The sequence below is a fragment of the Zootoca vivipara genome, chromosome 8 (genome assembly GCF_963506605.1).
Source record: "Zootoca vivipara chromosome 8, rZooViv1.1, whole genome shotgun sequence".
Lineage (NCBI taxonomy): Eukaryota > Metazoa > Chordata > Lepidosauria > Squamata > Lacertidae > Zootoca > Zootoca vivipara.
Window position 1 is genome coordinate 62971445 of NC_083283.1, and position 13064 is coordinate 62984508.

The 13064-nt window shown below is 40.3% G+C and overlaps 1 protein-coding gene across 1 annotated transcript; it reads left to right on the top strand.

Annotated features, from left to right (window-relative positions):
• Positions 1 to 598: 598 nt before the first annotated feature.
• BLOC1S5 (biogenesis of lysosomal organelles complex 1 subunit 5) lies at positions 599 to 11147 on the top strand. The gene is made up of 5 exons (XM_035126204.2): positions 599 to 766; positions 3196 to 3278; positions 5507 to 5636; positions 6465 to 6523; positions 10064 to 11147. The coding sequence occupies exons 1-5, from the start codon at positions 646 to 648 to the stop codon at positions 10238 to 10240; spliced, it is 570 nt and encodes a 189-aa protein (XP_034982095.2). The 5' UTR covers positions 599 to 645; the 3' UTR covers positions 10241 to 11147.
• The last annotated feature ends 1917 nt before the right edge of the window (positions 11148 to 13064 follow it).

Sequence of the window (13064 nt, forward strand, 5' to 3'; positions counted from 1 at the left end):
TTATTAAAAAAAATACAAAACACGGTAAAAAAATTAAATTTAAATTAAAAAACAAGCCACGTGCACTATCACCCATCAACAAAGGCTGCAATCCTAACGCTTACCAGGGGGTAAAATCGCATTGAAATCAGTGCGACTCACTTCTGAGTAGACAGGGTTAGGATTGCACTGTCAGGCATCCGAACAGTTTGCAAACTTGCATTTAAAAAATGAAAAATACAGTAGGCCAAAATTAAAAGCGGCATTTTTACAATATAAAATGGGGAGAATATAAATGTATATAAGGGGGGAATAAATGTAAAAATAAAAAAATAAGAACACGCTCGCACACAAACACAAAGGGATCTAGCGATCATATCCCAGCTGGAGGCTGGCTTCTTCTTAACTCTTTAACACTAACCATCATCATGACAGTATTGAACGAGCATATAGGCTTGGGTGATGTCACAGTCACCAATCCCCCTCCTCCCGCACTCGGGCCGCGAACTTCCCGGCAAAACGAAAGCGCGCTCCTTGCGCATGCGCCCTACTTGCAAGGCGTCCCATCCCTGCCCTCACAGGCACTATGACAGCTGCGCATGCGCTGTCCAAGCATTGAGCCCAAAGTCCGCCCCACCGCGGCGGTTGCTGGCAGTAAGGAACGAGATGAACGGAGGGGGTCCCGTGACCCTCAGCCCAAGTAAAACTGGAGAACCGCCACTGTCCGGCGGCGCTAGTAAGAAGCGAGGCTCGCTGGGGGCGTCGTCCTCACATCCTATATTAAAGGGTAAGAAGGGCTCGGATTTTTAACCCTCAGTGAGGTGATAACAAACTCGGGTGGTGCGCGTACGCAGCGTCGGTTTCTCAGTCTAGAAAGGAGTTTCCTAGAGCGCATGCGCGGCATAGGTTCTCAAGTCGGAAAGGCGCCTCCTGGAGCGCATGCGTGAACGTGTCCTGTTGTTTGAATGGGCTTCTCCAGTTTAGGCGGCTGTTGCAAAGCTGTGGCTGTAGGAGAGACATGTTTTCTGTCAGCTGGGGCAGATGAAGGCGCCTGGTTATGCTGCTGCAGATGCACCATGCGTTTCTTCTCTCTGCGCTCCTTCCAGAGGTCATTCCTGGAGGTGGCACAGGAAAGGGAATGAAACTTAGACAAGTGGGATACCTTTCAAATGTCATGTAGATCATTCCACTTTTTACTGTGCTTCCCAGAAGCGTGTAATACAGACTCATATTATTAACAAGGGATTTTTGGCATGATATTGTATACAGTGTGTCCAGTGCCGGATTTATGTATAAGCTAAACAAGCTATAACTTAAGGCCCCCACTCTCTTGGGGGCCCCCAAAAAAATTAAAGAAAAAAAACACCCTGCATGCACATTTCCAAAATATAAGATAAAAGCAAGTAAAATAAAACCTACATACAGCAACAGTGTTTTGTGTTGTGTAGGCTCCTATGATGTACATATTTTGTTATGTGCAAATGGCTTTAGATACCCATTTGGTCCATAAATTACCATATAGCATATATGTCAACACAAAAAACAGTGACAATTTGTTGTTGACAAAAGACAGCTGGATCATAGCTGCCAAGTTTTCCCTTTTCTAGCGAGGAAGCCTATTCAGCATAAGGGAAAATCCCTTAAAAAAAGGGATAACTTGGCAGCTATGAGCTGGACATATAAAGAGCACCATTACCTTCAGTAGCTTAGGGCCTCATCAAACTTAAATCTGGCCACCAATTGGGGTTTTTTGGTGGGGGAAGGATTAGTATAGTGCTGCTTTGCAAACGAGGGGCTGTAGTGTGGATTCAGCCATAGTCAGAACAATATTCTGGGTACAATATTCCCTGCAAATATTTCATTAAGGTTTTCATATAAAAGTCCACAAAAATGTTCACTCCTTGGTACATGCCTGATATCAGATCTTTGGAACTTGCTTAAAGATTAGCTCTGAGATCCTCTAATTGCTCTGAAAAAATCCTAACAATCCAGTCCTATGCTAGGTTATGCATGGGTTTAGGTACAACTAATTCTACATCGATCAGGTTTTTAAAATCCCAAAAGTTATGATTGAACTGCAAGACCTTTCAACTTGGAGAGTGGTGGCAAATGGTGAGAGGCTTGACATTGTCAAAGATAGAAAGGGTGCAGACTGAGCATAAAAACCCAAATGAGTTGAATAATAATGAAGTTAGTTAGGCCTCTTTTATTTCTTTTAAAATATGCTACTCCAACTATTTTATAAAACATTAGAAAAGTTTTCATTAATCTCTGTGTAAGGTAAAGGTAAAGGGACCCCTGACCATTAGGTCCAGTCGTGACCGACTTTGGGGTTGCGCGCTCACCTCGCATTATTGGCCGAGGGAGCCGGCGTATAGCTTCCAGGTCATGTGGCCAGCATGACAAAGCCGCTTCTAGCAAACCAGAGCAGCACATGGAAACGCCGTTTACCTTCCCGCTGTAGCGGTTCCTATTTATCTACTTGCATTTTGACGTGCTTTCGAACTGCTAGGTTGGCAGGAGCTGGGAACAAGCAACGGGAGCTCACCCCATCACAGGGATTCGAACCGCCAACCTTCTGATCAGCAAGCCCTAGGCTCAGTGGTTTAACCACAGCGCCACCTTTCAAAAGCTCAGTTATTTCTACTGTATTCAATATTATTCTGTCTACAGTTCTAATTGCCTTTTTTCCCCTTTAGGAAGCAAAGTACTATTTGAATAGTGTAGCTTATGTTGCAAAGTTATGTGCCAATCCTTTCATAGTTAAAAGGCCTTTTACATGTTTGGCTGCCTCTGTTAGCCGAGGGGAATGCATTTTAAGGGTGATACAGCCCAGGCTTCGTATATTTCACTGGCTGGTTTACTGTACTCAAACTTAGAATTAGGCCTGGGTGATATATCCATATATCACCCAGGACTGGTATTAGGGGCAGATCGCGATGATGAATATTATTTCACTATAAGGCAGCAAGTAGCAAAACTAGTTCTTCATCATCCTGGAGGCTGTTCTCTCCCTGTAATTGATGGAGAAAGAGTGAAAAAGATAAAGTACAAGAGAAAGGAAGAGGTGGCCTGCTAAAAGAAGAGATGGAGTTTGGGGGTTCAGAGAGAGAGAGAGAATCGGAGAGGAAAGAGCCACCATGATTTCTTGCAGGTCCCTGGTAACGCATACATGTTTTTATTCATCATGAACATGTCTCTTTACTTTTCTTGTAGATGTTGGAGAAATATATTCCAGACTTTTGGATCACAGACCTGTTATTCAAGGAGAAATTCGTTATTTCATTAAAGAATTTGAAGTAGGTTTGATATTATACATTTTGAAATAATGTACCTTGTAAATGGGGGAGGGGATAGTTCTAAAGTACAGTCATCTTAAGATTTCAGAGAAATATTTCATGAATGGCTGTTAACCTTTTTTATAAATAATAAACCCATAATTTTGACAAGTAAATATTTTTATAAATGTTTTTATTTATAATTTACATTTATATATATTACAACAATTATTCAATCATCATTTTAGCAATTCATACTCCTGACTCCTTCCCCTCTTTCTGTGGTTCTTTACATTTCTTTTCATCTTTCTGCATACTCCAGATTATCTCAACATATGTTTATTCCCGTATATATCTCTTATACATTTTGAAACTGCAGGTTTTTTCATTAATCCTGCCAGTGTCTTAATCTGTTTACAGTTTGTAAATACTCAGTAAACCATTTCAATTCCTTTTAAAAAATGTTATCTTGATTTCTTATTCTTCTGGTAAGTTTTGCCATTTCTGCATAGTCCATTGACTTCTGTATCCATTCTTCTCTTGTCAGGACAGGACCTCTTATTTCTTCCATTTTTGGGCAAATAACATTCTTGCAGCTGTGGTTGCATACATAAATAATTTTATATACTGTTTAGGTAGTTGTGATCCTATAATTCCTGAAAGAAAAGCTTCTGGTTTTTTGTTATCTTAAACATCTTTTTCAGTAAGCTTTAACCTTATTACAAGACCACCACATATGAAAAAAGGTATCTTCTTTCTCTTTCTCCAACACATATTCGATTTGGATTTATACATTACTGCCAATCTACTAGATGTTAGGTACCATCTATATAGCATTTTCATATAGTTTTCTCTTAAACTATAACCTACTGTAAATTTTATATCCACATTCCATAAATATGCCCATCCAGTTCTACATTATGACCAATATCTATTGCCCAAAGTACCATTGAAGATTCTTATTTCTTTCAGGTTTTCCACAACTCTGCCTCCTACATTTATTCCATTAATGCAGGGTTTTTCTTGTTTTTTCTTTATTTGCCAAGCTAATAATTTCCCTGGCTTGTTCACTTCTTCAAATTGTTTCTGTTTTAAATACTTAATTTTCCACTCTATTCCCTGGTTTATTTTCCTTAAATATTGCATTTGCAACATCTTGATATCCTGTTTCATTATCTCTTTTCGAGGGGAATTTATTCTTTTTGTTTTCTTTTTATTTCTTGTAAACTTTCTTGTTTTTTCTGCTCTCTTATCTTTCTTTGGTATGCGCTTTTGTGACAAGTAAATATGGAATAGATTATCTGCAGCTTTTAGATGTTTGCATTGCTCATAACACTGTCTCTTGAAAATGCCAGCTGTTGACATTTGGGGACCTGATCTTTACAAGCATGAAAATCATAATTTGGCAGTGTTTCAAAGCATCAGAAACTTGTAGTTTCATTTACAACCACAAAGACTATTAGTGTGGTTTTTCTTTGTTTTTGTTTTTACTTTTTAATAAAAGATTAGATTGTATGGCATCTGGCCTTACTATCCGGGTGGAAAGACACACCTCTCCTTGTCTCCTGCTGCTGCCTTTAACACTGTCACTGCTGCTGTTTCTAGTAGAAGAAACTATCACAGTAGCAGGAAAAGGCCAGCAGGTGGTGGTGGGGGACCTCAGTAACTGGTGCAAAGAAATAGGCATTTGAGAGCTTTCATAGGGAATCTCCTTTCCATACCTACAACATTTAAAATTATCCCAAGGAAATAATACTTAGTTCTTGATGTTCATAATCTGTCTGAAAAATGAAAGCATCTTTTAAAATTACCTGTAATGTAATCAAACCTATATTTTTCCATATTAAAGAGATGCCTTTGTTTTTTGTTTTGTTTTTGTAATGTTGAATATATTTTCCTCAAGATGGCAGCAAAACCTCAAGCTGAATGGCCAGAGCAGAGGTGTGTGTGGAGCCTGAATTTAGTGATAGCTCCCAGTTGGTTTCTGTTAAGAATTGTTGATGAAATGAGCGAAAGCAAAACTTTGGGTTTTAATTTTTTTTGTTTTTGATAAATGAGGTGTGTTAATAATGAGGTTGTGCTCCATTTAACATTTTGAAGCATTAAGTGAGAAAGGTCTAGATATCCTGTACTGTTTAAGAACATTTTTAAAGGGAGGGTCCATTTACTAACTTCAAGGTAGCATCTAAATAACAGCAAATGAACCTCGTGGAATATATAGAAATGCCCCCTTTTAACTTTCTCAATAGGAAAAACGTGGTCTCCGAGACGTGCGGGTTCTTGAAAACTTGAAGAACACAACTTTTGAGACAAATGACCAAACTCTGCCCAAGTGTGAACAAATGATGCAAGGAAACCTAAATGAAGCTCTCGGGAGATGTAAGCTAGAAATTACTGGGTTTCTTCTATGCCTTTTACAAAGTGTTTGGATTCTTAGACAGACACCAAGCAGCTCCACATAAAGTTGGAGCCTTTATGTAAAGTAGCCATCAGGTAGCCCTTTTATTCACACCATTGTGGGCCATATTCAAAAGGAGATAGAGAAAGGTACACTACTTTACTGAAGCTAAGCAGTCTGGGTCTGGTTAGTGTTTGGATGGGTGACCACCTGGGAACCAGGTTTACGCCACCCTGGGTCCCATAATGGAAAGAAGGCAGGATATAATTGTAGGAAAATAAAAACCACTGTATGAAGTTGCAAGAATAAGATGACTGGAGATATACACAGGCAGCAAAACTTGGGAGATAATTCTATTCCTCTTTAGCCATATATTTATAAGCTGCCATGTTTAAAGCAGAAAATGGTTGCAGATACAGTATTACATTTTTACGTAGTTTTTTCCCCCAGCATCCTGCATAAATACAAATGTCTCAATGACTAGCAGAAAAAGTGTTATGCAACATAAGTGAATGTTGAAATTAATGGAATACTGTATGTTTAGGCACAGAATTTAGACCACCTTGATTCAAAAATCTCAGTGGCTTTTAAAGTTCACCCAGTCGGGTCAAAAATATTATGTAAGACTAATCCAACCACAATTTTTTTCCTTTGTATATATTTTGACAAGGGCATCCTGGCTGAAACTAGACCACAATATGGTTAAGATCCACAGCTTCTCTGTGCGGTGAGATTAAATATCTCTTGTCAGAAATGTGTCCCTTAAGATGAGAATGGCCAATGAAACAATTGTAACCTATACATTTCAGTACAAGTAGCCGATGAAATGATCAACAGACTCCAGGGGAGAGAGCAGGAAGAAAGAAAGGTAAGGATTAATAAACTCGTTAAGAACTAATGCCAGGTCTAACTTGCAAAGTATTCTGGTGATATTCTGTGTAGTTTTTATGTAGTTTTTCCTTGCACCAAAACACTGTATGGTTTCAGAATAATTGTTCTGCAGCCTTCAATCTTCCCTTCTCTACTTTTTCATTCCCTACAGTACACCTACAGCTAGTTAGGTTTTGCTATGGTAAACGGGATTTTGTGGTTTCTTTTGTTCCTTTGTTTGTTCGTTCTTACTATCTCAGCAGCAAGTGTTCTGCTGCTGAGTCTTTACATTATATCTTAATTCTGCATCCAACACAGCATATAAGCCAGAGAGGAAACAACTGGCTGTGAACCAATTAATGAATGCTTTAGCATATGCTTAGTAGTGGATGCCTTACAGTTAAATATAGTATTTTTGTCCAGGTACATACCCGCTCTGTCACTGAAAAAAGCATGCTAACACATAAGGGGAGCTGTGCTACCTCTGCCCCGACCACAATTCTGCCTTTCAGCTTGTTAAGGGCTACTCAGTGAAGCAAGGAACCTCTTGTATTTGTGGAGGCTCCCCATACCCTCGCATTCTGGACCTTTAGATTTTCTTGGGTTCCAACAGTTTCAGAGAGCCTCCATGACCACAAGAGGCTCGCTTTTTTCCCTAGGTCACCCTATGTAAGGTGGAAGGAGACAGCGGGGGGGGGGGAGCTAGCACCCTAGTCCCCACAGTCTCCTCCTTGCGTGTGTAGCACACTTTCCAGATGAATGAAGGGTGCTACTATTAATCCATAAACTGCAGCAACATGTTGACTTGGCCACTTTCTAACCCACCCAGCATGGATTTAAAGTAAAGCTGCATTTAGGAGTAATGCAAATCCATAGTTTGCATTCTGCAGGCCTCTGGTACATTACATGCTACATGTGTTGAAACTGATGATCCCTGAGACTGCCAAACGGCAATGTGCAAGAAATTTGCAGATTCCTGCAGAGCCTTCAGTAAAACACAAAATGGTTCTAGAAGCTCACTTTCCTTCGGAATAGCTGCAAAAAATGTAGAAAGGTTGAGGAGAGCCGCCATTAGTAAGCCTTCAAAAAGCCCTATAAAAATAACAGAGTTACTAGATCCTCTTCCACTTTCTCGGTATGTGGAAAGTTTTTCTTAGAATTTCCTTCACAGCTTGAGAAAGGGGAAAGAGATGGTTAAAGAAACCCAAATCCCTATTTTTCGTGGAACAAAAAATATCCAACAGAATGGAAATGTAAATCTTTCCTGCTTAGTTGAAAACACTGAACATATTATGAATACAGCTTATTGAAATGGAAGTGTTTCATACTTGTGGATGTTATTTAATGAAAGGCCATATTATAAGAGCATGTGACTCACTGGAATCTCTCACATGGCTGCACATTGCTTGTTTGTAATACAGATATTCTAAAACCTCAGGATTAGGAAAAACTGTGCAAGAAGTTAATTCTCCATGTTAGTTCTGTCCTTCACTATTATGGATAGGCAACCTGTTCAGCTCTTTAGGCTGTAATAGAGCTGCACTGTAAGATGGCTGCAGCTACAGTCAATGTTTTTATTTGTATATGAAAATGATGGATAACAGTTAAATGACATCAGACATAACGTGGATGTAAAATTCCCCATTTATTCAACTTGGCTAAAATATTGGGAGTATACCACGGGTACACACATTCCCTCCTCTTCGCTTACACACAAATTCTTTCCTTTAGCCATGATGCAGTGTTAGATCTGCACCAATGTATACCTTTACCCACTTCAAGCGCTGGCGTCAGTCACTAGTTTGAACCTAACCACAGTTAAAGTTAATATTGGTGCAGATGTAATACAGTACCATGGTAAGAAAGCCCCAAAGAGGTGGTTTCGGGTAGGGCTGGGCAATACATTGCTATGTCATCTCAAACCGGTTTGAAGTCCGTGTGGTGATATCAATTTCATAGTGTTTGACCTGGCAATATATCGCAAATCACGATGCGCATGTCTGTGCTATGCAAAAACCACGACGTGGGAAAAACCATGAAGCCAGCCAATGGCTCTACAAAGCTCCATCCTTATTTCAGACATCATGATTGCTGACATTTTCTGTCAATACGTGTGGTAGCAATTTATTCATATATCTGGTAGATATATCATGTGGTGGCTGTGTGAAAACTATAGGAGATCCACAGCCAGGAAGATTTATAATGTTTGTGTATAATGTTCAGAAATAGCACAATAGTGAGGCTTTAGTATTGGCTGGGGTAAATGTATGTTGAACATAATGCCCCACACCATAGAACTGACCATGCTCTTTACCATGCCAGCCTTATCTTGTGTTGCTTTATTCCTTAATTGGAAAGGACGGCTGAAAAATTATTTAGAACCAGCTTTAGTTTGCTCGCCAGATTTCCCTTCCAGCCTCTGCACCATCCTGGGCAAGCTGAAAAATAATATTTTGTAATTGATTGCTTTCCCTAGTTTATGTGTGATTAGGCAGCTTAATTCTACATGAACAAGACAGTCCTGTGTCCTGGCTACACTTCACGTTTCTTATGTGTATATCTTAAGATGGAGAGCGACAAATACTAAATACAATGTTCTTGTGATCCAGGGTCACTTTTTATTTTTTTAAAGGAGCATATCAAAAATTAGTGGTTGCAATGCTTTATTTCATGCGTTTTGCTGAAGTTAGGTATCAGCGCTGGATAAAAGAGGTTATTAAATGGAGTTGCCACTGCTTATTAAACTTTCAAGTTAAATATTGAGTGTTGCCAGTCCAGAGTATTGCCAAGCACTTACTGTGTCTGTCTGGGTATTTATGTAAAAACAAACACAAATTGAAGTGGCTGATAGGATGATTTTAGAAATACAGATTTTAAAAATACAGATTTTGCTTTATTCATTCACTTAAATTTTCCTTGTTCTGTGCTGCCTCCTCCAACAGTACATAAAGCAATTTGCCCACACACTGTAGAATAGGCAGCAACCATTTTGCACAGGGGTTACGTTCCTGACCCTCGTGTGTGTTGGCGGAGTACCTGGAAGCCCCTTTCACCCCCTGCCCCCTTTTCCACCCAGCCACTTCTGGGTTACGGCGATGTGTGCATACACAGTCGTGCGTCAGTTGGTTGTTGCCTGTATACAATTGCACATACTATGGGAAAAGCGCTAGAAACAGCACAATCCAATTTACAAATAGCAGTGTAAGAAGAAAGAATAAAGTGCAAGGGGAAGCCAAAAACTAGATTTAGCAGATAGCAAATAGCAATTGTGGTGGGGAGGGGATAAATCAGAATGAAAGCAAGCTGCAGCAGGGAGGAACTGAAGCAAAAACATGGTTGGGCCGTTGTTTTCTCACCCAGGATGGTGGCAAAGTATAAGGGCCCCTGTTATAGTGAAAGCTGGCTTCCATTCTCGCCTTGTTAGCAGTGACACCGTGTTAGCCCTGTAAACTACTTGTCACCTTTTTTGTTATATTTTTGTACCACAAAACCGAAACTGCATGGATGTTTCCTTTTGTAACTTCCTTTTCCTTCTCAGCTTCAGACTGAGAAGCTAATGGTTGGTGAAACACGACGCAGAGCTCTGTGGGAGGAGTTCGTGAAGGAGCAGCAGAACGCAAAAGCAGTCGTGGACGAAGAGCACATCAAAGCGATGGAGCGGCTCAAAGAGCAATATGCCGCAATGGAAAAGGACCTTGCTAAACACGCTCTTTAAGAAACTCTCATGCTCAGTAAGATTGTTCCTCATTTGCAGTATTGCTTTTCTTCTTATTCCAACGTCTTCCAATTTCAGGGTTACCAAGGAAGTACCAGAATTCAAATAGCATAGTAGGCATAAGGGGGCTCTATAACTGCTGTAATTGTTCTTTGGCACTGATACTGGCGGCATTCAGGTGACCAAGCCTTTGCTTAATAAGCCAGGATATTCTCAAACTCAGTGCCATCACACTCACTCCCTTTGGTCTCCATCTCCTTTCAGTGGAGAAACAAACCAGGAAGCCGCAGTTAAGCATGGCTTCCTGTTGTGTCTGAACTGAGAAACCATGCTTAATAGCTTCCAAATAAGTGAGAATTTGTAAGCCAGCTTTAACCCCATGGACATGGTCTATTGTGTCCTGGCTTGTTTGGAAGCTATTAACCATAGTTTCCTGGTCCAGACGTAGCTTTAACTGAAGTTTCCTGGCTTGTTTCCCCACTCATATAAAAGGAGGAGTGAAGGGGCTCCATACAGGTACATGAAACATAAACTGGAGTTACTAAACTTAGATAGGATTTGATTGTCTGAGGCAAGTATTTATGTTAAGTGTTTTTTTAAAATAAAAAAACAGGTCTATGTAGGAACATAAACAGTATTCTCCCTTGATAATCTAAATTAGTTTCTCTGTTTCTATGTACAACCATTCATCTTGTAAATGCATCCCATTCTTCATGCAGGGAAGTCAAATGAGCACTTTCACAATTATGCCTTGGCTTTCAGAACAAGGATGATGGTGAAAATTAAATTTGAGAAATCCTCCAAAGCTACAGAGTTATGGAAGTACAATGCCCTGAGGTTTATGGACAGACTTTTTGCTAGAAATCTCACCACAAAGAAATCTGAAAGATCTCTCCAAAGAACTGATGTTGTTGTTGTTTTTTTAAATAGAATAGCAAGAATGGGTGACAACCTGAGATTTTCAAAAGTATTATTCCTCCTGTTTTATAGCATTACAGGGGACAACTACTACTTTTTTTGAGCACTGCGTGTGAGCAACTTTTGCTCGAGATGAACAACTTCACATATCAATTTGTGTTCCTACAAGGAGATGGTATTATGGAGCATGATGAGCTCCTGTCTTCACTGTGATTAATCTGCATTAAATATTAGAATAACGGAGGGAAAGCTCCTTGATTAGTCCTTTGTAACCTAACTTTCAAAGAATTCATTAATAACAGGATGAAAGCCAAGGCAGGCTAAGTGAGGAACAGGAAGATCAAGTGTTATTTTAACAGCTAGGCAGTGCATAAAATAGGAACATGTAAAACAAAATTACTCATTATCTGTGTTGCAACTGCAGATGGCCAACAATGGTTGCCTGTGTGAATGTATGGCTTAGTGTCAAGGCTCCATCCTGGCAGCCTGTTGATAATGTGATTAAAGTGAGCAGAGGAGATGGAATAAGTATTTGTGATTTCTTTCAATAACACTGAACCTCTGCCAAGCTGCTCTATCCACTACCGTAGGGCTGACAGCTTCATCAATCATCATCAGGTACCTGGGCTGAAAAGAGCACTTGCCAGCACTGAGGCATGCTGGGATGTTGTGAATTCTCTTGTGGATGGCGGGGGGGGCAGGAGGGGAAATGGATGGCTTTAAAGCATTTCACACGCTGCGAGGGGGGCGGGGAGAACCTCTAACGAAATTGATGCAAAGCAGTTTTTCAGATGTCTGTGAACTCACTGATATGGGGAAGTAAATTAAGAATCTGCATGGCTTATTGTAGAATTGAATTTGAGACAGTTCAGAAGGTCGCTCTTGGTTTTTAACTCTGTGTTGGTCTTAAGAGCAAATACCAACTTCTTGTAACTTGGATATTGGGGTTTTTAAAAAAGAATTTCTCCTGTTGAAGTTAACTTAAGGTATGACGCCAGCTGTGTGACCCTTCCATGGGTTTTAAAGCTCTGAAGCAGGGATCGAAGGAAATGCCTAGCCTAGCGCTATGCACATCTGGGTTCAGCAAAAGCAGCTGTACTTCCCAGAAGATGTAGCTGCTAGTTTCTCACTGTCTGGAAATGGCTGCCTTATATCTTAGCTTTACAATTCTCTAACATCCAGAGCCTCCTTTTCCATCCACTCCTTGTCTGCTAAAAGCTTGCAGCCCCTCTTGTGCCTAAGTTGAGTGTTTCCCTTGTCCTACTTTCTTCTTGACACCTTCCACTGCTCATTGCTTTTCACTGTTTATTTCACCCCTTTGCCATCTCCATCCTGCCTCCTTCAGCCTATCTACGGTAATTATTAACCATCCAGCTTCCTTACCTATATAGTACTTTCATATTTTGTGTTAATAATATACAACAGGGGTTGGGGGACAGTGGGTTCAGATTTTGAGCTCCCCCCCCCACTCCTGCCCTAGGCACTTTGACAGGTAGGTGTGGTTGCCCACCCATCAATATCCTGACATTGCCATGACATCAGATGACCCCCCCCTTTGGATTCAGGTTGGATTCAAATCACACCTGCAAAGGAACTCAGCTGAACCCACTTTCTGGCAAGGATCAGTTGTACTTTAGAGTTCCTGAGTGGATGAAGGTCACATTTTAAAAGCGCCATTTGAAAGCCTTGCTTGGCAAGGAACAATTGGGAGGGCACTTTAATGCTCCCTATTGTTCCTTGGCAGCTGCAAATTTACCTGAATCATATATAAAAGCAGGTATATATGATGTGCCCAAGGTGTGCCAATTAGGACCCCTTCCAAGCCTAATTTATTCCACGGATTGGAGGGTCTCCATACCTGATACATGCATTTTCCCAGCCTAAGTCAAGGATATATGCATTTTCT

Bases quoted from the DNA above. Each gene is read 5' to 3' on its own strand.
- BLOC1S5 (XM_035126204.2), top strand. From the start codon at position 646: ATGAACGGAGGGGGTCCCGTGACCCTCAGCCCAAGTAAAACTGGAGAA. The intron at 767-3,195 runs GTAAGAAGGGCT...CTTTTCTTGTAG, and splicing joins CTCACATCCTATATTAAAGG to ATGTTGGAGAAATATATTCC. The intron at 3,279-5,506 runs GTAGGTTTGATA...CTTTCTCAATAG, and splicing joins ATTTCATTAAAGAATTTGAA to GAAAAACGTGGTCTCCGAGA.